The sequence below is a fragment of the Hibiscus syriacus genome, unplaced genomic scaffold (assembly GCF_006381635.1).
Source record: "Hibiscus syriacus cultivar Baekdansim isolate YM2019G1 unplaced genomic scaffold, ASM638163v2 tig00015240_pilon, whole genome shotgun sequence".
NCBI classification, from domain to species: Eukaryota; Viridiplantae; Streptophyta; class Magnoliopsida; order Malvales; family Malvaceae; genus Hibiscus; species Hibiscus syriacus.
This window is the reverse complement of record NW_024062354.1, coordinates 82,780-110,117: the sequence shown is the minus strand read 5'-3', so window position 1 is coordinate 110,117 and position 27,338 is coordinate 82,780. Positions and strand designations below refer to the sequence as shown.

Sequence of the window (27,338 nt, the reverse complement as noted above, 5' to 3'; positions counted from 1 at the left end):
AAATCACACGTTAGTACAACTATTTATTTGTTAATTAAAGCGCAAATTAAAATGCAAACAACAATTTAAAACAAATCAGGGATCAAAAATCAAATTAAAGTGAACTTACAACTTTCGTTTGCAAAGACAATTAATTAATCGACTATAGGCCTGACTCTCTAAATTCCCCAGCGGAGTCGCCAAGCTGTCGAAACGATTTTTAACGGGAGTGGGGGCGAGATTTTGGAAACCGCATCATCTTTAGTTATTATCTTTTCAATTGAATTTTTAATTAAAAACAGTGCGATTTTAGAAAACCTCTCGTTTCGAAAAATTGGAAATTCCTTTACGATAAAAATATAAGGTTCGAGGAGTCGCCACCAATCTTTGATTAGGGTGTGATTGGGCACCCAAAAACATTGTCATTTAAAAAAATTAATTTAAATTAAAACGACAAATTTACGGTCTACGTTACCAAAATCCAAGTTCGGGAGTCGGTTACGCGTGGGGAAGGATTAGCACCCCCACAACGCCCTAAATCGGTACCTAGTTGATTAATTAATTTCTTTGCAACGAATTTCGCAAGTTCAAATTTAATTTGATTAATGATCCCTTTAAACAACAAACATGCAAATTTGCAACATTCAAAGCAACAAAATAGATTTAATTTAAAATTACCCAGTCATTAGAAAGATAAAGAATATTCGATTATTTAAAAATATCGAGACCAAATCTTTAGTTCAGTTCTAACGACCTTTTCTCGAAAATTTTAAATAACCGAATATTTCCTTTTCTTTCGTTCCCAAAATTTTAAAGTGAGAAATCAACCCTTTTTTTGTGTGACAATGACAGGATACGCTTGTAATTTAAAATCGTCAAAAATGACTTTTCTGTAAGTTAAGAAAAGCCATTCTGACGATTTTAAATTAAAAGTGTATTACCCTTAATCCAATTATGTGATCAGGCTGAGTCATGCACATGAGGCTAAACATGCATAAAAAACTACACCTAAATATACAAACACTAACAACATGCTCGGAATGTGATATTTCAATAAAAATCACATACATATTTTATAATTACAATATATATATATATATATATATATGTACTCTATACATAGCTATACTTAATGAACAAAGGTGACCTAAACACAACCAACGAAAGCATAGCATAACAACTTATAAAATTTCAGAAAATAATTATATTTAAATTAAACTTTAATATCCTAATTATGAATAAAATACAAATTAAGGTAGAAATGCTAGCATTATAACGTACTGAATACTATGAACTGAAATGAAACTATTCTCATTACAAGGGACTAAAAACAAAATAAAACAAAACACACTCAGGACTAAAATGCAACATACAAAAATGTGGATGTCGAATGTTTAAGACAACAAAGATTTAAATACAACAAAACATAGGGCTAAAATAAAAGAACTCGAAACAACAGGCCAGAAACATAAATAACACAAGATATGAATTAACAAACGAGATGGACTAAAATAAATGTCCTGAAATTTAAGAGTCGAATACATAAAACTGTGAAAAACTTTAAACAACATGGTTCGTACTAAAATGTAACAAACATAAGGATTGAGAGCCTAATTTAAGATTTCCACAACATCAAAGCGAGGATTAAAACAAAACAGCTGAGAACTGCAGGGACCGCGACGTGGTTAAACCTCTCCTAGGCTCGGGTTCCAAACGACGTCGTTTTGGAAACTGAACATATTAGGTGTCTTTGGTTTATTTTTAACCTAATTTTCATTCTCCCTTTAGTTTCATTTTAGCAAACTTATCCCCCCCCCCCGCCGTTCTCAACTTCTCTCCCTCAAACTCTCTCCTAACCCTCGACGAAGCCCAAAGCCTCCCTGGTATCTGCCGCCCTACGCTCCGACGAGGAGCTAAGACTCCATCTAAACCGATCCTCCGACGACAACCCCTTCAAATACCAACCTAAACCGGCGACCTAAACCCAAACTAAACTTGAAAACCCAACCTGCTTCACCTCCTAGTAACCTCACAACACTACGGCCACCGTGACCTCTTACCTCCCCGGAGGACTCCGATGAGCAACCTTGACCAGAAACCTACCTAGAGCCTAACCCAAAAACGATGGCCTAACCCCGATCTACCCCTTCAGCTTCCAACTCCAGACCCAAAACGCACATGCACACCTAAAACCAACCAGGAACCAACGAAGGGTGAAGGGTTTACCTTCGATTCGACGAGGCACTGCCTCCTGATGAGGGCGACGAGGGTCTTTACCGACGAGAAAGGTACGGGTCATTCTAATTTTTATGTTTTCTTCTTGGATGGTTGCTTGGTCTCTATTCCCGTTTTTGTTGTTGATGGCTGGTAGTTTTTTTTTAAAATATTTGATATTTATTGCTTTTTCTTCTCTGGAAAAATATCTTAGGGTCTCCCCTTTACAACATTTTGGTTCTGGTTTATATAGAACCAGATTTTACAATATTTTTGTCTTCTGATTTCTCTTTCAAAATCCCGTGAGTCTACTGCAAGTTTTTCTTCGTTGACTTGGGTTTTGCTGCCTTGAAACTTGGTTCTGAGTCTTCTGTCGTGTTTCTCTTGATATTGCAGGTTGCTAAGGTTCACGTGGGATGGTCGACCGTCGTAATTGGGTCCAACGGCGGTGGCAACTTAGTGATCGAGATGGGTTGGCAGCAGAACGTGATATGGACCGTTGGATGGGTCCAGATCCGAAGGTTGCGCTTCAAGGTGGCGGCTGAAGGGTCCTAAAACCCTAATGACTAAAGCATGCATGCCGTTGGATCTCCCTGAATCCAACGACTCCTGATGCGCAACTCTAGAGGGTTATGGAAACCTTATCAAAATTTAGGGTTTCCCTTAGGCTTGGATCAGTTCTGGCCCCAAACGGGTCTTGGGTTGGGTTGCTGGAATTGGATCAAATGACCCTTTGTAATTTGGGCCTGTAAAAATCAAAGACAATGTTTAGTGCATTTTTAATTGTTTAATTATTTACTTATTTACTGCTTATATGTATATATATATATATTAATAATTATATAATATCACACTTATAATAATATTAATAATAATAAACTCGAATTAACTTTGAATAAGACCCCGGACAAATTGAATATCTACAACATCCTTAGAAAAAATATCTAGGAATTTGTGTTTACATTATTGTTTTTTTAATTTATAACATATATTCCGATTTTTTGATACGTTTATGCTAATGATTTTTAATACTTCTTTTTACACATTGGAATCTTGGAGTGAGTGGGTCGGCGCTTTGGGGAGAGATCAATTCCAAATGTTTGGCTGATAATAGTAGTGCTTTGCTTTTAGATGGGAATGATGTTGAATGGGTACAATTTGAGGATAAAGGGAACCTTTTTTATTTTATTTATTTATTTATTTTCCTTTTTAGTGATCGCAGTGACTCAAGGTGGCAGAAACCGAAGATACAAGCCCCCACGAATCTCCTCCATTCGCATGCTTACTTCATTTTTGTAAAGGTTGTTTGCTTTCCAACTTTAACTACTAGAGCCTCCATCTAAATTTTGTTAGGCTAAATTACACGTATCTTAATTATCATTTTTATTTTATTTTAGTCATTCAATTATTGTTTTTTAATTCATACCTAACATTACGTTTTAGTTTTATTTTGGTCACTCATTGTTAAAAAAATTAACAGAATTATTGACGTTGTATTTTTTAAAAAAAATTCAATGATGACGTTGCATTATCTTATAATGATACGACAATATTACCATTAATTTTTTAAAAGTGTGTGGCCAAAATGAAACCAAAATATAATGTTAAGTATAATTTTTAAACAAAAATAGTTAACCGACCAAAACGGAATAAAAGTGATCATTGAGGATACTAAACTTATAGTTTAACCATTTTGTTATTAAATATATAATAATCAATTGAATTATGACTCATCGAAACATGTTTCTCCCTCTCCTCTATCCATAGGCACAAAGTTGAAGGAATTTACCATCAAAATGAGTTTTCTTTTGAGTTAGTTGAATCATACATCTTTGAACATTTAATTTTTGAATACTTAATTTATCTTAATTCTTGAGTTAGTTCAATATAAAAAGATTGAGAGTTATCTTTAAACAAATCTTACTTTGTACTTATCTTAAATTAATTAATTTTTTTTAATATTCAATTTTATTTATTATTTTTTATTACGATAAGGTAATTATAAAGTAATATTTGTTCTAAATACTCTCAACCATTTGACAATAAATGTCCAATTACCCTTGCAGTGAGATAAGTTGATTCATGCATCATTATTGATTTCCTTGTAAACACTAATGTGTATTATATAATAATATGATGTTTCATAAATAATAATTAACATTGGTTTAAATAAAAAATGATTTAACTTTGAAACATAGAAAAAATAGAAATAAATTGATTATAATTTATCTCACATAGTATTATTGCATAAAAAAATCAGATGACATGATACAACATTAGTTATAATTTATGTCACATTGTATTATTACCTAATCTACATCAATTTTCATGTGATAATTAATAATTTTTATGATATTATTATCATTAGAAGACATGATTAACATATAATGATAGTTTGAAATGAAATTAAAATACTAGAAAATTTAAGAATCAGTTAAAAACAAAAATTATTTTTGAAGATAAAATTAAAATATATAAGAATTTAATTATTAATTTACAATAAAAATTATAATCTAAAAATGAAATTAAAATATTCAATTGTCTAAAGTTTAATTTCAAATGAAAACCAATTTTTAAAAACGAAGGATACAATTAACTATTTTTTTACTACAAAAGATTCGAGACTATTTTTGAAATATAAAATGTAAGTGTCAATATCTAAACAAAATGTTTTATAGGGTTTTATTTTTTTAATAATAATAATAATAATTTTAATGTTTATATATTTTATAATTTTAGATTTTATTCATTTTTAATTAAATTTGATTCATAATTTTTTAGAAAGAAGTTAAATTTGAACATTTTATTTTTTTCTTCAAAAAAGTCGATTTGTTATTTTAATAGAAACATTAATTTAATAGAAATTTATATGTGTATTCAAGTGTTAGGATATTCCTGAAATAAAAACAAATTAATTTTTAATTGGAGTTAATTGCTGAAGTGGCACTTGTGATGAAGGTGTATGTACTCTCTAACCCACAAGCAATAATTGAACCATATTTTAGCACCACCGTTAATTTGGGGTAAAGTATATCAGAGGTCACCAAACTTTGTTAAAATAATAATTTTGGTCAGTGAATTTTCTTAAATAAAAATTATCATTAATTTATAAAATTATTATAAAATAATCACTAAAATTTATCGAAATATCATAAAAATCGATTAAAAATATCAAATCTACAATGTTTTGGTGACTACTTTATAATCATTTGAAATTTTTAATGATTATTTTATAAGTTTTCAAAATATAATAACTAAAATAATTATTTTGATGAAGTTTAATAACCTCTGATGCATTTTACCCTTCATTAACATTCTTCTAGTTGTTAGGTACCAAATGTAACACCTACGGGCCGATGCAGGTGACTCAATCCGATTCGGGGTGTCACATTAGGGCCACCGGAGCGATCCACCGTAAAAATATCGAAAAAATTAAACTTTTTATTAAAACGCTTAAAATCATAAAACAATTTATAAATACAAAAGTAAAATTTAACAATATTCAGAAATAAAACATATTTCAGACTCGGATATAAAAACAAAATACAAGCTACATCCCCCCTAACCACATGCACTGTACTCCACAAGTAACACCGGTGGAACTCCCTTACTGATGTCGATAGTTGCACTAGTTCAATCTTTTTAACCTGAAATAGTGAGTAACAGAGTGAGCTTTGGGAAGCTCATTAATATAGTACTACCAAAAGATGCTGAAGGACATGCAGATAATATGTAAGCATAATTTTCTTATTGGTTCAGACATCTACAATTTTTTATGCTGAGCAGAGATCCTACTGATATCCCAGGTAGTAAAAGACAAGAAGCTTCCAGTTCAGAGTAAACGTTCAGAGGACTAGGTTCAGTAGATCAAAATAGGGTGTCTAGTGTGTTCCCACAAAACCAGTGAAGATGTACAAATCTTTTTAAAATAGTAGCAGTTTAAAACTTATTAATAAAAACCATAGTAAGACCCTCCAACCGAACACCAATATGCAGTTCCCCAGAACTGCATCCATAAGGACTTACCCTAGGCTCAAAAAGGCGTAGGAGCCAACCTAAGGGAGCACCTTGGGTCCTACCTAAGGGGAATGCCCTCAGGTCCATAAGAAATTACCAGTTAGTGCTGAACCTGTAACATCCCAAAACAGGGCTAGTGACTAAAATGCAAATTCTGAAAACTTTGTGTTTGATTTTGAAATAAGTTAAAAGTTCAGGGACTTAATTAGAAATATTTTGTGAAGGATGATTTAGTAAAGATTGAAAGAAAGAATGGTAAAATGTTCATTTGACAAGAAAGATTTTTATCTTTCTTTTGTAGGCTATATAACACGTGGTAAATAAAGGAAAAAGTCTCCAGAAAACTATCTCTTCTTCTTCTTTCTCTTCACCGTGAGAGCCAAAGCAAAGGCGAGTTTCCTTGTTAGTTGTTTATTTGATGAATTTAAGGTTATTTTATGATCCTTAGGTGATACTTAAGCTTAAGGAAAGCTTAAGTTAGCTTTAAAACAAAGAATATAAGAGTTAGGAGTGATTTTAAATGAATGAAAAGTAATCATTTTCTTGAATTATGAATTTGACTTTTATTTATTCTGTAAAAGAAAAATGTTTGAAAACTCAATGTGACACCTTGGACACGTATCTGGGTCAGGTACGGGTTGGGGTGTTACATTTAATGGTATCAGAGCTAAGGTTTAGTCGATTCTAGGCTTAAACCGAAGGTAAAAGAATTTTAAAAGGTGTGCATGCCAACTCAAAGTGAAAATTTCTGATCTAATAGTGTAAGGAGGGTGTTGTCTTGCTAATAGAATTGGATTATTATGTTATAATAGAAGTATGATAACGAGAGCTTCGAAAGAAGTAAGAAGTGATAGACCTAATGGTGATAGCAATTCACCTGTCTTGGCCAGACAGGATGAAGAGTGAACACCTCAGGAAGTGCCTCGTAAGATCAAAGGTTGATTTCAGAAAGTTGAAATCATATCAGAATAGTGATAGAAGGTCTTCACTGTTGTTAATCGGAAAAGTGATATGGAGTAATTTTGTTATTACGTGAATAAGATAGAATATGGTGAACAAGTGTCACCATAAGGACGTTAAAAGATCAAATGATATAGTGAGAATTTTTAGAAAAGTTCAAGAATAAGTGCATAAGTGATAAGAGTATAAGATATATAAAGCTAGAGCCTATGAGTTTGAAACAAAGGGATATTATTGTGTATAAACAAGAGTATGGATATGATCAGAGTTGGTATTCTAGATGGAAAGAGTTAGCGTTGACTAACAAGCTTATGTGATGAAAAATGTATTGGAGTTATAAGATTTTAATATATTGTCAGGTTAAGATAACAAAATATGAAGTGGATTTGGATACAAGCTAAGGATTAATAAGAAGAGTTTAAGAATGGGTATATCGATGATCAGTTTATAAGACAAAGGAAGTTAGAATGTTGAATTTGAACAACAGAAACTACATGGTGTATGAGAATAAAGGTGGATTTGATAAGTTGAGTAAACTATTATTGAGATAATTCCGATTGGAAATGATGTATATGATTGGTTGATTAGGGCTTGTTCCCTAGATTGAACAGTTGTTATGGACTAGTTGTAATAGTAAGGTGATAGAGTTGTAATATGTGGAAAAGATATAAGGCTAAGTTAATCAAGTATGATGTGGATTTGGATATGGTGGTGTATTCTGATTATGTAAAGGTGGTATAGCTAAGAAGATAGACATTTATGTATCCAAAGGAATCTAAAGATAGTAGTAGAACATGTAAATTGTAAATAGAATAAGGATTTTGTATAAGAACAAGATTTTTGGGCAATTCATATGGATTATAAGAGTTATGAAGAGGTAATAAAGAGGGTAATCAAGGATAAGTATAAGTGATATGAAAAGAGTATGAGAACACGGGTGAAAAATATGGTTAAGTTATGCTATAAGGAGATTTTGATTATGAAAGGATAAATGGATAAGGAAAATAAAAAGATAGTATTTAAAGGATCAAGGGTGACAAGAATTATGGAGGAGTAAACTATAAGTTTGATACAGAAATAAGAAAAGTATGTAAGGTTATATAAAGAGATTGTTTGATTTTGGTAAAATGTATGTTTTAATCATATATGATGAATGTTTAAGGTTATGTTTCTTGGTCAGGTAGATATAGTCAGAGGAATAAGAAATGATTTATAGGTATTAAGGAAGTTCAAAATATAGTTGAATTATTATATATTCTTTTGATCAAGTTATCAATAACAAACATGCTATTTGGAAAGATTAAAGGTTGAGTTATTATTGTAAGTCAATTAGAGATTGACGAAGAAAATCAATTGATATATGATCTTGAGTGATAAGAATGAATGTTACTGTTTATATAATAAGTGACATGATATGGATTTTCAACTGTTAAAACTAAGTGTACAATAGAAGAAGAGAAAATATAGAAATGGATTGGGTTATTTGGAAATTGAAGGCAAATCATTGGTTGCAATTGCGAAGGAATAAGGTAGGGAAAGCAACATGAGAACATTAGAAGATATGTTCTTATTAAGGTGTAGAGTGAAAATTCAAGGATAAATTTTCTTAAAAGGAGGGGAGATTTGTAACATCTCAAAACAGGGCTAGTGACTAAAATGTAAATTCTGAAAACTTTGTGTTTGATTTTAAAATAAGTTAAAAGTTTAGGGACTTAATTAGAAATATTTTATGAATGATGGTTTAGTAAAGATTGAAAGAAAGAATGGTAAAATGGTCATTTGACAAGAAAGATTTTTATCTTTCTTTTGTAGGCTATATAACACGTGGGAAATGAATGAAAAAGTCTCTAGAAAACTCTTTCTTCTTCTTCTTCTTTCTCTTCACTGTGAGAGCCAAAGCAAAGGCGAGTTTCCTTGTTAGTTGTTTATTTGTTGAATTTAAGGTTATTTTATGATCCTAAGTGATACTTAAGCTTAAAGAAAGCTTACGTTAGCTTTAAAACAAAGAATGAAAGAGTTATGAGAGATTAAAGTTAAAAGGTTTTTAAATGAAATCTTGAAGAAGAGTTGATAAGATAAAATAGAGGCTAAATTTGACTTGTCAATGGTTGAATTAAGAGATATTAAGTGATATAATTGAATTTTGAACAAGTAGAAAATTTGGTATGATTCTTGAATTCCATATGGGGGATGCGATTTTGAGGTTAATGATGTGATAAATGAGTATAAGTAAGTTTAAGCATGTGTATGTAAGTTAAGAATATGAAAGTGGATGATATATGAAGTATTTGAGATGAAATGAAGTAATTTTCACGCTTAACAAGTGATTTCTGGGCAAGGGGTATCAATACCTGTGACACCCTCAACCCGGATCCAATTCCAAGGTGTCACATTGACTTTTGAAAACTCTTTTCTTTACAAATCTCCCAAAATCTTAAATTTATAATTTGAGAAAGTAAGTACTTTTAGAAATAAATATAATCAAATTGTTTTACAACCTAATCAGAGCATATTCAATCCAAATCTTGTAAATACATGCTAACTAAATTCTATAATATAAAATACATATACTCCATATGTTTCTGATCTGATATTCGTAAGGAAGATGCTAACCTGTCCTGATCCTCTTAGCTTATCTTCTCGTTTTTGTAACCTACGTGTGAAACAATCACACGCTAAGTCTATGACTTAGTGAGACATTAAAATTATAAAAGAACTCTAACTATTTACACATGCATGACCACATCATCTTATAATGCCACATCAAAACAATATAAGATTATATATAATGTACTATACACATATACATATCACACATTATTTCCATCTCTAACCTTATTCCACTATCAATATTCTTATCATTTATTTTTTATAATTATATCCTCTTATATCTATTCTTTTAATCAACATATGATTCAATTAACCAAGCAATGCATACATCATCGTATAAATTATATTAGATTATCTAATAAGAAATACATGTATACATATAAATCATCATTAGTCACTTATCATTTAATCACATAGCACATATACTTAACTTTATCTTTTTAATCATATACTATACCCATACCTCATCATGTCCTTTCTATAACATTCATCATATCACAACATATATTTGTTATTATCTCTTGATTAGCCCATGTACATATATGAGAACTATAGATATGTGAGTCTCTAGAGTTGTGCACTAATGTTGTCACCACAGGTCATATAAATGCACCAAAGTGCCATGTAGAGTTGCACCGAAGTGCCACATAGAATTGCACCGAAGTGCCGCGTAGAATTGCACCGAAGTGCCATATAAAATGTCCCTAAGGACCACGTAGAAAATTCCTTAAGAATCATATACATATGCCAATGACCAAATATGTGTCTCAAAAGACCTCATACATGTTCCAAAGAATACGTATATGTCCCGAAGAACCGCGTAGACCCTCGACTCTTGGCATGCCAACTATACCTCTAGCTCTCTTGACACATAACATGGGCATTAATATTTAGATTATCTCACATTCACATATACATATAGTCTCATAGTTCTTCCACATAACTCATTATTAGATTTCTATAAAATCACACATAGTCACGTAGTTCATTTCCATATAGTTCACATGTACATATACTCATATAGTTATTATCATTTCTCTTGTAATCACATAGATCACATCTTATAACATACATCATGTACATATAATAACTTATCGCATATCATATAACTTATGGTTTGTACTTTTATACTCACATCATATATACTAATTTCATATATTCCTTAGTTCAGTTTCACATAGTTTATCATATATACATGTATTCTCATAAATTATCATCAAATAGCTCCTATAACATCTTCCTATGGCTTCATTTAAGCCTATAAATCTTTCTCATATAATTTATCTCTTGTTCTCATATGTTTATATTTATCATAAAACACATAACTTTTATTGCATATCTATATCGCATTCCTACATCACTAATTCATAATATAATTTATATCGTATCATCTATCTTATTCTTTATTTCTTGGTATGCACTGATATTACATTTGCATACAATCTTATGACTTATTATCAAGTAATTCAGATAATATTATTGTATTGTTTCATAGATCATTATCATATAGACATAAATGCACATCACATAACATGTAATGCAAGCATGACACATTTACATAGTACATAATCCTAATCATGCTTCGAATCATGCTATCATATATTCAAATATCGGGAACAAACTTATCACAAGTCTAATTCCCATATAAAAATACATATATTCCAATAGTATGCACTCACTTGTGCCTCACTTGCTATCAATTACTCCTATGGCTTACTTTCTCTTTTGATCAATTCTAACCTTTCAATCATTACGGAACTTGCTCTCGATCGATATCTACACAATCATGTATACATATTAGCATTCTAAATACTATGATTTGATCCTTGATTTCTTAAGCTATAAGAAAGATCTACTTCCATTTTCCCTTTGAAGTGCATTGGTACACTCTTGTAGTGTATCGATGCACTACTTACATTCGATATTTCAATTTCAAGGGTGGTGCATCGATGCACTAATTGTGCATCGGTACACTCATGGCATTCGATGTATTCATTTTAATGGGTGTATCGATGCACTTCCTGTGCATCAATGCACATTGAATTATTTCTAAAATTTGCCCTTGATGTATCGGTACATATTGAATGTGTATCGATGCACACTAGCCCATAATTCCATTTCGTGCACGAAAATCCACTCAAATGAACTCAAATGCTTCATTTTTCATCCCCTTTCATGTTCTTAACTCATATATACATGCTTAAACCAATTTATATCCATATAAACCATTTTTAACCTCAAAATTATATCCCTCATATGTAACTCAAGAATTACACCAACTTTGCAACATGTTTTAATTCCAATTCTATTGCTTCTAACTTTTTAATTAGACCATTGACAAGTCAAATTCAACTTCAAAATCTATTAACTCCTTCTATTTCAATAATTCACTTAAAAACTCCTTTTACTTAATCTCTTATAACTTGTTCATTTTGGAGTTTTAAGTCACCATAAATCTTCCCTTACTCTTCCTTATCACTCAAGAATCAAAAGAAACCATAAAATTGAAGAAACAAGCAAATTAAATCCAACTCACCTTATACATGAAGACACGAGAATAAGAAGAAACTGAACCTCATCTCTCCAGACTTTTCTCTCTCCTTTACACGTGGTTATCTCTTTTATAAAGAGATAATAAAAATCTTTCTTTACAAAGACCAATTTACCCTTACCTCCTTACATATTTACCAAATAATCCTCAAAATATTCCTAATAAAGTTTCTGAACTTTCCAATCTTTTGAAATTAGACTTCAAATTTCCAAAACTTACATTTAAGTCACTAGTCCTTATTTTGGGATGTTACAGTACCTATTCATCAGGTACCGATACCTTAAGAGTAAATTTCAGGAAGATATTCAAAGGTTACTGATACCTTAAGGATGGTATCGATACCCCCTTGAAATGAAAAATTATTGAATGTAATTTTGGTATCGATACCTAGACAGTGTACCAATACCTCAGTTAAGGGATGTATCGATACCCTATGGGGGTACCGATACCTACTTTAAATAGAAAGTGAATTTCACCTTTCTTTTAGTTTAAGAAATGAAGAATTAAAGTATGTTATTTAGAATACTGATATGTATTAATGTATGATTATGTAGGCATCGAGCGTAAGCAAGTTTCGAAACAATTGAAAGGTTAGAATTGATCAAGAAGAGAAAGTAAGCCATAGGAGTAATTGATAGCAAGTGAGACACACATGAGTGCATACTAGTTGTAAATGATGTGTATGGAAATAAGACTCGCGATGAGTCTAATTCCAATATTTGATTGCATAAATATATGAATGTTAGTATATGTGGTTGATGTGACTATTATGTATGCATGAATACATGGATAGATTCACAGAGGTTATATGTTATTTGGTGTGATGAGGATATATAAATAATTATATGATAACAATGTATAAATTATATGAATTAAGTCTAAGTGATTAAATGAAAAAGGAGAATATAATATAAGTTAAGAGATATTAATATAAATTAGTATACAAATGTGTCAAATAAGCTATATAGGAAAGTTGATATGTTTAAGTAGATTATGAGACTTTACCAGCATATTATATGATATACTGGATAAGAAATTAAGAGTTTATATATTATATGATATGAACATAAGAGGTTATATGAAATGAACTATGTGACTATATGAACATATGAAAATATGACTAAGATCCATGTAATATGTGACATGTGAATATGTGATATGAATGTGTATATGTGAAATGACATAAGTGATAATGCCCATGTTATGTGTTATGAGAGCTAGAGGTATAGTTGGCATGCTAAGAGTCGAGGGTTACCTATGTCTTTCCAGATATATGTATAGTTTACTTATGTCCTTCGGGACATATGGACAGTTACCTATGTTCTTCGGAACATATGGATAGGTCCTTCAGGACACAGATTTCATATGCCACTTAGTGGATTATTTACGAGCTGTGGTGACAGCATAGTGCACAACCTCTATGTACTCACATATATTTAGTTCTCAAAAGTGTACATGGCTAAACAAAGAAGTAACATAAAGAAATTTTGTATGATGTTATACGCTTTGTTTGTGAAAGGTATATTATGAAGTGTTTCAAAGATTTATATCAAATTATATATTCTAAATGGATTAATAATAGTAAAAATGACAATAATGTGACTAGAATAATGATTATATGTGTACAAGTATATATATTTGGTTATATGAACTTGCATATGATGTTTGTATTATATTTTGATTTGAATTGTGAAATGTTCATGCATTATTGAGTATATCGAGTTCATATTATACATGTTTATATATCTCACTAAGTCATAGACTTAGCGTGTGAGTGTTTCACACGTAGGTTCCGAAAAGCGAGAAGAGAAACGAAGAGGAGCAAGACAGGTTAGATTCTCCCTTCCACAGATGAGATCAGAAGTGTAGTTGAGTATATGTATTTTGTTATATAGAGTGTAGTTTTCATATAGTCTAAAGATGCAAATTTGTATAAGCTCTGATATGTTGTGTAAACCAATTGATTTTAAATGAATGAAAAGTAATCATTTTATTGAATTGTGAATTTGACTTTTATTTATTATGTAAAAGAAAAATGTTTGAAAAGTCAATGTGACACCTCAGACTCGTATCCGGGTCGGGTACAGGTTGGGGGTGTTACAGAACCTATACAAGGAATTACCAAAATCGACTGAACCTTCCAATGTCTTCAGTCATACCAGGTCCCAGAGTACCTCATATAAAAATAATTTCAGTTAGTAAATAGAGATGTCATTAATATAAACATAGATCAGAACAGAAAACAGAGATCAGACTGTATTCCATATAACATAGTCATGCTTTTAAAAGAAGAGAAAATATCCATGATGATCAGGGAACACATTAGAGGTTCCAGATATTATTTGGAGGTAATCAATAATCTTATCGGGAAGGGAAACACGAATCTTCAGTATACCGATAGAATGCCAAAAATTAGAATCACTACCGAAAGGGTTCATTAGCTGACATAATCATCAGTTATTCAGAACATGATTTATCAAGATCATATAATATTCAGATATTTTTTGGAGGCACTATGTAATCAGACATGTGTTCAGAATCCTTTGCATCATAGTTACTCGTGTTTTCAGATATGACAGGAGAAATTCCATTATCCAGAAAATCAAAGGCATTTAGGGCTTAGGTTCTTGGAGAATTCTTAGTGATTTGAACTAATAAGAGAGAAACGAAGATTCATGGCATTTAAGAATTGTGTCGACCTATCGGGATATCGAGTTAACTCGAACTGAACAAATCCCAGAACTAATACTTGTCAATTGGTCAAATCATTGCACTTCAAGGGTATTTACTCTTTAATACATACAACTCTTGTCGAATTGATCATCTTCAGAATCATCACTGAATGGATCTTAGGGATACTAAGATATATTCCAATGATCTTTATTTCACTTCTGCATTGTAACGATATCAGGAAATATCGACATGCTTGATTCGTGATTCAAAACCTTATGGACGGTACAACATATAGGTTCATTAGTGTTTCTAGACTTATCCAAGTCATTCCTTTAATTCTAGGTCTTTAAGGTTACTTAGGTCATTTATAAGTTAAGTATATCCCGATCACTTCGGAGTTTCCAGAGTAATTCAGTCGTTTCTGCAAATTCGAATACATATATTACTTTCATTCAGTTCAACATGATCATAATATAAGTTCTTAGGTCGTATCCCTTATCATAGTCATCCATATTCATTTTTACACTTTAAGGGTATTATCGTCATTTCATTCAATTCTGTCAGTGGTATTACTTCTGATAACTTAGGCTTCAAGTGTTTAATAAAGAATCGAATTTTATAGGCCTTATGCTTTCTTTGAGGTTTGAAACTGATTAAAATATATTTTCCAGATAAATTAGAAGTTAACAGGTGTGTCGTAAATTTTATCGAGTCGAAATACATATTCTCGGGGTAATTCCACTATCAAGATCAATACATACCATTTTTATAACTCAGGGGTGTTTTTATAATTTTATACCATAAGGGTTTTTTCGTAATTTTACCCAAACGAATTATTTTCATAATTTCTTATCCAAGTACCTTTGTTATTTAACCTTTAATGAGGTAAATCAGGATTTAAAAATCCTAGGGTTGATTGATTTACCACTTAATAACATAACTTGCACTTAAATTTCCTATCAGTCCCCCAATTTCTTATACGAGTCATCTAAGTTATAATAGATTACCAACTTTTTATCGTATTCAGATCGAGTTTAGAAATAATTTAATATATAGATGAGATCAATCATATTCATCCGTGTATCTACCAATTCCAACATATTCTTTAAAGCATGCATTAGGTAGTAATGTATTACCTCGATTTTCGTATCTCACCGATTAAACATTTAAACTCCATTCGATCACTCTCGAACTTGAATTCAACGTCCAGTAATTCCTCAGATACAAAGCAACCGAATTTACGTTAGAAATTGAACTTAAATAAAAACTAACTTGAATATGAAGATAAAATATTGAAAAACGACTTACCGGGTGCAAATTTGGAAAAACGGACTTCAGATTCAGACTCAAGACGTAGAAAAACATAAAATTAGGCTTTTCAGAAAATTTGACATTTTCGGTCAAAGTCAACGGCCAACGGTTAGACCGATCAAAGTCAACGGTCATATCGGTCAAAGGTTTAACTAGGTCAAAGTCAACGAGTTGACTCAATAAGTTGACTCAGTGACTGGACCGAACCAGTCAGTTCGAGTCGAGTTGGGTCAGGTTGACCCGGTTTTGGAAAACTCCTTGGACCAAAACAATCCCTATGCGCGGGTGGCGGTGCGTAGTGGTGTGTGATGGCGACGACAGGCTCAGAGTTGCTGGCCAATTACTCTCTGTTCATCAACATATTCGAATTAACCAATAACAACCCAACAATCATAATAAAATTTTCCAAAATCATCGAAAACACAAAAATCAGAGCTTATCCACGGCGAACGGCAAGAACGAAGACGGTGCGGTGACTCACAGGTCAGGTTTTGATCGAAACTGGTAGGTGAACGCATTGGTAACAGTGCTGAGGCGAGATAACGACGGAGGCGGCCAGAATCGATGAAATTCGTGGCGGCGGGGGTTTAAATTCGATGAAAATTCATGGTGATTTTTACAGTGAACGACACCGATTCACAACAGGATAGGGGTTGAGTTTTGGTCGCAAGTCGACAACGAGTCTATTGGCGGTGTCGGAGCGATGAATGGTGACTGGACGACAGTGGATCGATGCGGTAAAGATGGGCCGACGGGGAGGAATTTGGGGGTTGATAATTTTGGGGTTCTCAACTGGGGGTTTATTTTTCACTGAGTAATAAAAATGGTAAAATGTCAATTCAAGACCCTGAACTTTCCACATATTTCAAAATCGAGATATAACTTTTGGAAATTTATAATTTGGTCCCCAAGTTTTCCCTTGTTACTACTTTAATTCGATACTTTAAAACTAATAAAATTTAGCCCTAAAATGGGTTGTTACAATTCTCCCCTCCTAAAAAGAATTTCGTCCTCGAAATTCACTCAAGTCACAGAAATGCATAAGCGAAACTTTCAAAAATTCTTCATTATCTTCATGTAGATTTTACATAAGTATTAGTCATTTACTAATCCTTAACCAACTGAGTATACATTCTCATCAGAACTCTCCCTCATCCCAATAAATGAATTTGAACAGAATTATCCTTGGGGAATCAATTCGACCTTGGCTGCGAGGTTAGGTTCATAGAGCATTAACATATCCCAATTTCATTTCTGGAGTTGGGTCAGAATTTCTCGGATGAGTAACTCTCACATTACTCGTGAGGCACTTTACAGAATTTGGACAAACGTTACTGGTATTCCTTTATGCATAGGTCGAGCCCTAACAGATAGAAAACTTAAGTTAGCTCATTACAGAGAGGGACTCGACCTTGGAGTTTCGACTTAGAGAAGTACGGTTGTAGTCTAGGGGCATGTACTGACCAGACATATTTTGACTGTCGACCGATCGGTCTATCTAGAAAAATTCGACTCAACCTAGGCTCTGACGGCCACCTGCATCGGCCCGTGATTGTTACACCAAATGAATTTGGATAAAACTGTAAAACATACAATGGTTTATTGAGACCCTAAAAAGATTTTTTTATAATAATATTTCAATTAAGACAGAGAGAAATCTATTTGAAAATATCAATGAAAAAAAAGAGTTTTTTTAAATATTTCGGATTCAAACAAATACGTTTATAGGGTGTATGTATTATCAATAATGTTCTAAATATATATTATTTTGTAATTATTCCATATAATTGAAATAAAAACATATAAGATATGTTTAAATCCTATACTCCAGATTATTTAAAAAATGAAAACATATAATATGTTTAAATCCTATAAAGCAGATCTATTGATGAAAATCAAATTCAAGTTAAACATTATCAAGTTTAGCTATCAAACGAGCCAAGGTTAAGTATTATAATATTTAGTTTAAGTAATTTGAGAAATCAATTGATTTTGTATTTTATATAAATTTACATAAAAGTGAAAATAAAATAAATTTTACGTGGATATAGGCGGAACATTATCGGCGCCTATATTTATTGGACATACAATGTTAATAATATTTTTCGATTGAATTTTTTTTTCACAAACTATACTTGTTTTCAGAAGATTCTGGTTATGAGGGTGTTTATATATATCACCAGCTTGGACGATGTGATACAATAGTTAGCTCAGAGTGAATTCAATCAAACGGTTCAAACAATCATGGGTTCTATGCCTAACACTACGGTGGCTCAGCCGCCGCCGCAGCTAGACCTGGAGGATAACAGTCGAAACGAGAGAGCCCAGTGGTTGATTAATTCACCTGAGCCTCCTAGTTTTTGGCAGGAACTTGTTGGTACAATCAAAGGAAGTTTCTCCAGTCATGGACGAAAGCTTTCCTCATCGACCACCATGGGGAAACGTGCCATGTCCTTCTTCCAGGGTTTGTTTCCAATCCTCAGCTGGGGAAGGACTTACAAGGCTTCCATGTTTAAACATGATTTAATGGCGGGTTTAACACTTGCAAGCCTTAGCATTCCTCAGGTGCATAATTGTCTGTTATGATTCTCTCTGTTACTCTGTTTTTTCATGACTCACTGTATCCTTTTATTTTGTCTGCAGAGTATTGGATATGCTAATATAGCAAAACTTGATCCTCAATATGGCCTATGTAAGTTGCTGAATGCTCGACGTTTTCTAGAAAAAAATGTTATCAGCTTGTTCTTCAGTTAATAGTGTTTTGGGGTTTGTTTAATCCAGACACAAGCGTTGTCCCACCTCTTATTTATGCGCTGATGGGGAGCTCAAGAGAGATAGCTATTGGACCAGTAGCGGTGGTTTCGATGCTGCTGTCTGCCATGGTTCCCAGCCTGGTGGATCCTACAGTTGACCCCATTGGGTACACGAGGCTAGTGTTCACTGTGACATTCTTTACCGGAACTTTCCAAGCCATATTTGGACTGTTTAGGTGGTGAAACATTTTTCATCTTTTTCATTTGAATGGCCAATAATATACATGTTCTTATCTAAAAGAAAATTGTAATTTCGCAGATTGGGGTTCCTGGTGGATTTTCTTTCACATGCTGCAATTGTTGGATTCATGGCGGGTGCAGCCATTGTCATAGGCCTTCAACAACTGAAGGGACTATTTGGACTGAGTCACTTCACCACCAAGACTGATGTCGTATCAGTTTTGACCTCGGTTTCCAAATCAGTTCCACATGAAGTAAGTTCCCAAGGAAATCAACTCTGCTGCCATCATTTCAGTATATAATTACTAAAATCTTCTGCTTTCATTTTCTATTTTTTTAAACAGTGGTACCCTCTGAATTTCATCCTGGGTTGCTCCTTCCTGGTATTCCTACTAGTCGCCAGGTTCATTGTAAGTAATCAAATTCTGGGGTTCTTTTTCCCATTATAAAGTAATAACTTTCGTTTTTATTAAATCTCAAAACTGGTTTCAGGGAAGACGAAGCAAAAAATTATTCTGGTTCCCGGCAATAGCTCCACTTTTGTCGGTCATATTATCCACCCTGATTGTATATTTAACAAAAGCTGACAAGCACGGGGTGAAGATAGTAAAACACATAAAAGGAGGCCTCAATCCAAGCTCAGTCCATCAATTACAATTCAACAGCCCACATGTTGCAGAAGCAGCCAAAATCGGGTTGATTTCTGCAGTTGTTGCCCTCACCGTGCGTAATTACTATCCATCCTCATATATATATATATATATATTAAGTTTACCTTGTTTAAGGCAACTCCATGAAACCATATTAATCTCAGGAAGCCATAGCAGTTGGCCGATCATTTGCTTCAATCAAAGGATACCATTTAGACGGTAACAAGGAAATGGTGGCCATGGGTTTCATGAACCTTGCAGGATCCCTTACTTCTTGCTATGTAGCAACTGGTAATTAACTGAATCCCATAAATTAAACTTACATTTTCTCATCACATGCACATATAAATTGTTTTTTTTTAATTATTTAAAATGTATTGGCAGGTTCATTTTCAAGGACTGCAGTAAATTTCAGCGCAGGATGCCGAACCGTTGTGTCAAATATAGTGATGGCCATTACAGTGCTTTTGTCATTAGTGTTGTTTACCAGGCTACTTTATTACACCCCCGTCGCCATCCTTGCTTCCATCATCTTGTCTGCACTTCCTGGACTTATTGACATCAATGAAGCTTACAATGTCTGGAAGGTTGACAAACTAGATTTCCTAGCTTGTTTGGGTGCCTTCCTCGGAGTCTTGTTCAAATCGGTGGAGATTGGTCTTCTAGTTGCGGTAATTCCTTATCATCTTTTTCACCATTGTTATTAAATGAGCACAAACCAGACCGCTTATGACCTGTATTTCAACTGCTCAATGTTCTGATTGAAAGAAATTAAAACTAAGTGTGACTTGTGGTTCCATCTCGTATAATTGAGCTTGATGTTTCACTTCATCCTCCATAAAATTATATGCACAGAAAGTCAAAACCTCACACCCCTGTTGGAACCAATAATTATTGTTTTCTCAGAGATCTATGGACCCCAGGGTATACTAGCCTATTGTCCACTTGTTGCAACTATTGGTAGATCACAATCGCATCCAAACCCAACTTGCTTGTAGGCTAATGTAGATTGCAATAACAAAAGAAGAGGACGATGGACCATGTGGAGATAAAAAAGGTGATCAAATTGGGAGAAGAATCAAAATTGATTCCTAATTGAGAAATTTTCTAAAATTGCAGGTAACTATCTCTTTTCTCAAGTTATTGCTGCTTTCCATTCGACCAGCCGTTGAACAACTTGGAAGACTTCCAAGGACAGATATTTTTTGTGAAGTAGATCAATATCCCATGGCCAGTAAAACTCCAGGATTATTGACACTTCGCATCAACTCTAGCTTACTATGCTTCGCCAATGCCAATTTTCTCAGAGAAAGGTATGTATGTATGTAACTACTCCTATTACTTTTCTCAGGATACCTCTCCCCATCACAAAATAGTTTTAAAAAAGGTTACTGGTTCCATTCGACTTACAAACATAACACTACATTTCATTGTTTCAGAATAACCAGATTAGTGACGGAAGATGAGAATGAAACAGAAGACACTGCAAAAGACGGAGTTCAAATCTTAATCCTCGACCTGAGCAGTGAGTTTAAATAATCATCTTACAGTTTGCGAAAAAAGGGGGACAATTTTAGAGTGTAAGTGATTCTCCTTTGCAACAGATGTGCTGAACATTGACACTTCTGGAATTCTGGCACTCGAAGAACTGCACAACAATCTGGTTTCACAAGGCATAAAAGTAAGCTTATTATAACAACGTTCGACATTGTGATCTTTATAACTATCCCTGTAATTATATAAATTTTTTTGTTTGCAGCTGGCAATTGTGAATCTGAGGTGGCAAGTGATCCACAAGCTAAAGCTGTCAAAACTTGTGGAGAAAATTGGAGCCGGTTGGATTTTCCTCACTGTTGCTGAAGCTGTGGACGCATGCCTCACTTCTAAATTGGCAAACAACAACAGCAACTTCTAATTAATGGCTTCACACCATCCGATACAAGTTCTTGATTAATTTCTGTTTAATCAAGAACATCAACAAAATTGAATAAAAAATTGTCCTGCCTTCTGTGCAAATTATAATTGGCTTCCATAATTTGTAGGTTTATTGGTCCATAGTGAATTAGGTGATAATCAAATTAAATTTTAAATTTTAAATGAAAATGATGTCTCAAACGAATCCTTATTTAAAAACAACAAAAATGAACCATTATATAGATAGCGGACGTCATGAGTCATGACGGAGATATGATAACTTTTTCAGTGGTTTTAAATATGTCGACGTGACAAACGATGCTTGAAGACTCCGTTCATCAATCTGAACGGTAGGAGGAGGACAAACGGTGCAAAAAGCCACATATTCCAAAACGAGGTCGATCCAACAATTGAAATCGAAGATTGGAGGAAAGGAAGCCAAACAGTTTCGGTCTAAATTTGTTTTCCGACGAAATCAACTTTGGATTTAGACTAGGGGATTCACGAGGAGTCAACCAGTAAAATTTGAGATCGAACGATCACCGATGACGAAACTAGATGGCGACGGGTGAGCAGATACCGAACAACAATCGTATTTTAGAGAGAAGTTCAACGTTTTCATATATTTATTCAATTTTTATATATAAATATAGATGTATTGCACCAAAACTCCAGAAACAAGATCACATATAAAAACAGGCACAACAAGCCAAGAAACAAAGTTCAACCATTCCTAAACATCAATCTCCCAACTGACACAAAGGGGCCATTAACATTCCCCTCCCTATTAACATTCTTATCCCTCAAATCAAGCCACCACAATATCAACAGTAGATCGATCGAGCTGTTGAAACTATCTCTGATTTCCCCCCTCCAAATCATGGTAATACAGTCGTTTCACACCAGTTTGAGTAGGAGCGACAACAGTGATCTCCTTCGCAATATGTAATTAAACCAGGCCAATTCCAAATACCAATTCATAGCATTCCTACCCAACAAACAATCTTTCAAAATACTTTCTCATACAACTCTAGAAAATCACATTGAAAAAGTAAATGGTCCCGAGTTTCTAAATCCTTCGAGTAGAGATTACAAAGGTCATCCACGCACAAACTGAATTCAATGAGCCTGCTCTTTGGTTGACAATCTATCCAATACGACCATCCAAGCAATGACAATTCTAAGATGTTAAAGTTTAACTCGAATTTAAAGTGCACCGAATGCCGCACTAATCTCTCCCAAGCCACCTTATCGCTCTTTAAGGGAATTTCCCGCCAAACGAGACCAAGAGAAGAAAAGGAATTTACTGGCAAATCCTGAATCGTAGCAGCCTTATCCGAAGAGAAAGAAAACTTTTTCACGTTTGGCTGAGCATTGAGGCACTGCAATTTGCTAGAAGGACCGATCCTTGAGACAACATAATTTCTTTAAGATATAGGTGTTTTAACCTTTCCCACATGTAATTAACTTTCAAATCAGACTTTAATCTTAATGTTAGATATATATCAAATTTAAACATATTCAATTTTACCTAACTAAAAACGAATCTGATACATTTAGACCACCACAAGGACTTCAACTGTTCACATTTCGAAGCAAAAAAAAAAAAATTGATAGCTGAGTTGCTACAGTTAATTTGAACCAATCTTGGGTATTGTCCGTTTATTTTGTTAGGTAAGAACATAGTAAACTTGTGGACCACCCAAAATTTATATATATTTTTAAGAAGTCTGGCTAATTAATTTTCTAATTATAATCAATTGACAAATTATAATATTTTTATCTAAAATATCTCAATATTTTTTAATTAAATTAAATTTGAATTATTTTATAATATTTAAATATCATATAAAAATAACTGAATTTAAATTATTATAATTTTTAATGTAAAGTTAAATCAGAATTAGGGAGATTAGAGAACTTCCTCACTACCAATAAACTGAAATTATGCTAACAAGGTGACAGTGTGAGCGGTGAGAGTTGTCGTCGGTTAGAGTTCAGATTTTGTAACGCCATAAATTTGTAACGTAAACTAACAAACAAAGAAACTGAAATTATTTTCGCTAACAATTATTGTTTTATTTTAATAAAAGAGTTTGAAAAGAGACTTTGTTTTATGGGAAAATGGAAATATTACTACTTCCAATACTTCATTTCAACAAAACCTTCTCTTCTTCGATTGAAGATACTAATTTTTTACCCATATTATAAATATTATTATTATTGTTATTATAATAATTATTATTATTATTATTATTATCATCATTATTATTATTATTATTATTATTATTATTATTAAATATATATTAAATACATATATAAATAATATTAAATTACAAAGCCCAATCAACCGGCCCAAAACCCAAACCAAACTAAAATCCAAAACATTTAGGGTTTCAGTTAGGGTTTCCTAACCCTAATCCCATACTCAGCCGCCTCTAGCCAGCCGCCTCAGACTGACCGTTGGATCTGGTATGATCCAACGGTCCAAGAGCCTCCAGATGGAAACCCTAGGGTATGATACCCTAGGGCCACACGGCCGCCGCTGCTGCTCCAGCCGCCTCCGCCGCTGCCACGTCCCAAACGAAGGCTCCAGAAGCTCCAACGCCAGCCGTCCACGCCATGGCTAAGGGGTGAGTCACCACTGGTAGTCCGGTGACTCACCGAAACCCCCTCTTCGGACCGATCCGATGGCCACACCGGTGGTGGCTATAAAAGCCACCACCCGAACCTACAAAAAAAAAAAAAAAAACGGAGACAGAGACAAAAAAGAGAGACAGAAACGGAGAGAAGAGAAATACAGAGAAACAAAATAAAAAAAGCTACCAACGATCTCAACAACAACGCAGAAAAAAAAACAGAAAAGAAAGAAAAAGGAAGAAGAAAAACTTACCGAGGAAGCCGACCACCGGATCTCACCAAAACCTTCGACAAACCGAAGGTATTTTTTTAGATTTGCTCCGATTGGGATCCGTTTAAAAGAAAAGATTATCGAAACCGTTATTAGGACGGTCCGATCTACATTTCAATGTAAAAAAAAATATTCCGGCCACCGGATGTGGTGGCCGGCGGCGGACTTGACGGTGGCCGGCGGTAGAAGAATACCGGTTGACGGTGGCCGGCCGGCTGGCTTCTCTCTGTTTTAGAGAGAAGCGAGAGAAAAATTCTCTCTCTCAGAGAAGAGAGAGAGAGGAAAAATAAAGAAATGAAGCTGGCCCTTCGGGCCAGCCGGTTTTGGACCTTATATAAGCCTTCCCGAACGACGTCGTTTCGGGAAGGACTATGCGCGTAATTAAAAAATAGTTAAATCCTTTCCGCCGTCCTCCGAACTTGTAAACTTTATATTTTAGTCATTAAATCGAATTCATAATACTTTTAATTTGATCTCGAAATTTTAATTTTATTTATTTTAGTCCTTTTGATTAAAATAATAATATATTTAGGATAAATAGCAGAATTAATCCCTTAATTTTAATAAATAATATTTTAATCCCTAGTTTATATTTTTAATTTATTTTATTATAATATCCGAATTTTAGATAATTTTATTTTAGTCACTAAAATAGATAAAATAAAGAAATAGCATGTTTAATCCCTAATATTTTGATTAATTATGAATTAGGTTTTTAATTTTACTTTTACTATAATTTAGTCATTTATTTTAAATATTTTTAGCATTTTATTGTGTTTAAATATATAACTCTAATGGTATTTTTATTTCAATTTTACTTGTTTATATTTTAAATATTTTTATGTATTCCTAAATATATATATAATAAATAGTAATTAAATTTTTTAATATTTAATATCGAAGAAAAGGACAGTCTTAATACAACTGGATGTCCTATTCTGATATTTTAAAATTAAAAATTAAACAATATTATTTAAATTAATATTTATCAATATCAAAGAAAAGAGCTGTCTTAAGGCACCTAGAAGTTCTTTTCTGATATTTTTAAATAAATAAATATTTTTTTATATAATTTTGAAATAATAGGATTATAAATTAAATATATTTTTGAATTTTTAAATTTTAATAATAGAGACAATTTATAATTAAAAAGTACCAATTTTGGGCGTTGTAGGGGTGCTAATCCTTCCCTAAACGTAACCGACCACGAATCCCTTTTTATTATTAAAAAAAAACGAATTTTTGGTTATAAACGCAGATCAGTTATTTTTTTTTTGATATTTTCTTAAAACTCTTTTAAAGAAAATAATCTTTAGGTATTCGACCTACTTGATCCAAAAGGCCGATGGCGACTCCCAAATTATTTTCAAAATTATTTATTCACATCAATTTCCCTGCCAAGTATAATATTTCGTGCCCGGACAAAAACCGGTTACGACAGCTTGGCGACTCCGCTGGGGACTGGTCAAACTTTTAAAAATCAATTATAAATTGTCTCTATTAATTAAAAATTAAAAGTTCATATATTTAATTTTTAATTCTTTCTTTTCAAAATTTTTATATTTACTTATTATTTTCATAATATTTATATGTTTTATTTTATTTGCAAGTATTTTATTTCATTATTTATTTTTCTGTCAAAGGTTTGAACATTTCTCCTCACACACAACACTTGCATTGCATAACATAAAGCTCTATAATTGAGTTGTCCCTTTTAAGTGGGAGTGAAAGCGACGTCTTCGTGAGAATTTATTCTCCGTGTCAGACCTAGCAAGTAACTTTCGGGGTTCATAGACTCTATGTTTTCGTGAGAATTTATTCTCCGTGTCAGGCATAGAGAAATGTATCCCCTCGAATTGAACTCGATCCATTTTAGTCTGTGATGGACTAGGATTGAGGGTTAGCAACCCAAGGGGGCACTAACAAGGACAATTCGGGTACCTTTATTCTTAGATCTGAAACCCTGCATATAAAAAACCTTAGAAACTCTGCCGATCCGAAGTCATGCCGAAATTTTGTGTACACACAGGAGAAATGAATTCTAACTTTCTAGTTTATTTATTTTCTTTACTGATTAAATTACATGTATATTTAAATTATTTAAATTTAGAAAGGCATGTTTAAATAAAAAATATTTATGTAAATGTTATTATTAAATTTCTTTATTATGTAAACTAATTTATTTTCCTTTTTGTGTGTTCTTTATTTTTTCCGTTTGCATAGCATCATACAGGATAAAAGGCATTGATCCTTGTGTTAATTGTCTCATTGGAAAGCCTTCATCTATGGATAAAAAGTGTTCAAATCAAGTAATTCTGAACTCAGAAGTAAGACAGTGGGCTGAGGACTTACAAAGACAAGAAGGAGACAGTCTGCAGGATGATTATGTATCTGACTTGGCCAGTTATGCTCCAGTTTCATTAAAAAGAAATGATATGCAAGATTTGCGAAGCATTTGGGAAAGTTGGGATTCAAACAAAAAATTGCAGTTTTATCAGATTTACGGAGACATCCCATATTTGCTCTATGTCGAAGTTGATGATGAATTACTCAGA

At 32.9% G+C, this 27,338-nt stretch overlaps 1 protein-coding gene across 1 annotated transcript; it reads left to right on the top strand.

Moving 5' to 3' along the window:
• Window positions 1-18,503: 18,503 nt before the first annotated feature.
• On the top strand, window positions 18,504-22,009 carry LOC120207730 (low affinity sulfate transporter 3-like). The gene is made up of 12 exons (XM_039207152.1): window positions 18,504-18,880; window positions 18,959-19,007; window positions 19,097-19,304; window positions 19,388-19,562; window positions 19,653-19,718; window positions 19,801-20,031; window positions 20,123-20,249; window positions 20,343-20,629; window positions 21,078-21,271; window positions 21,398-21,483; window positions 21,563-21,639; window positions 21,718-22,009. The coding sequence occupies exons 1-12, from the start codon at window positions 18,560-18,562 to the stop codon at window positions 21,871-21,873; spliced, it is 1,977 nt and encodes a 658-aa protein (XP_039063083.1). The 5' UTR covers window positions 18,504-18,559; the 3' UTR covers window positions 21,874-22,009.
• Window positions 22,010-27,338: the final 5,329 nt, after the last annotated feature.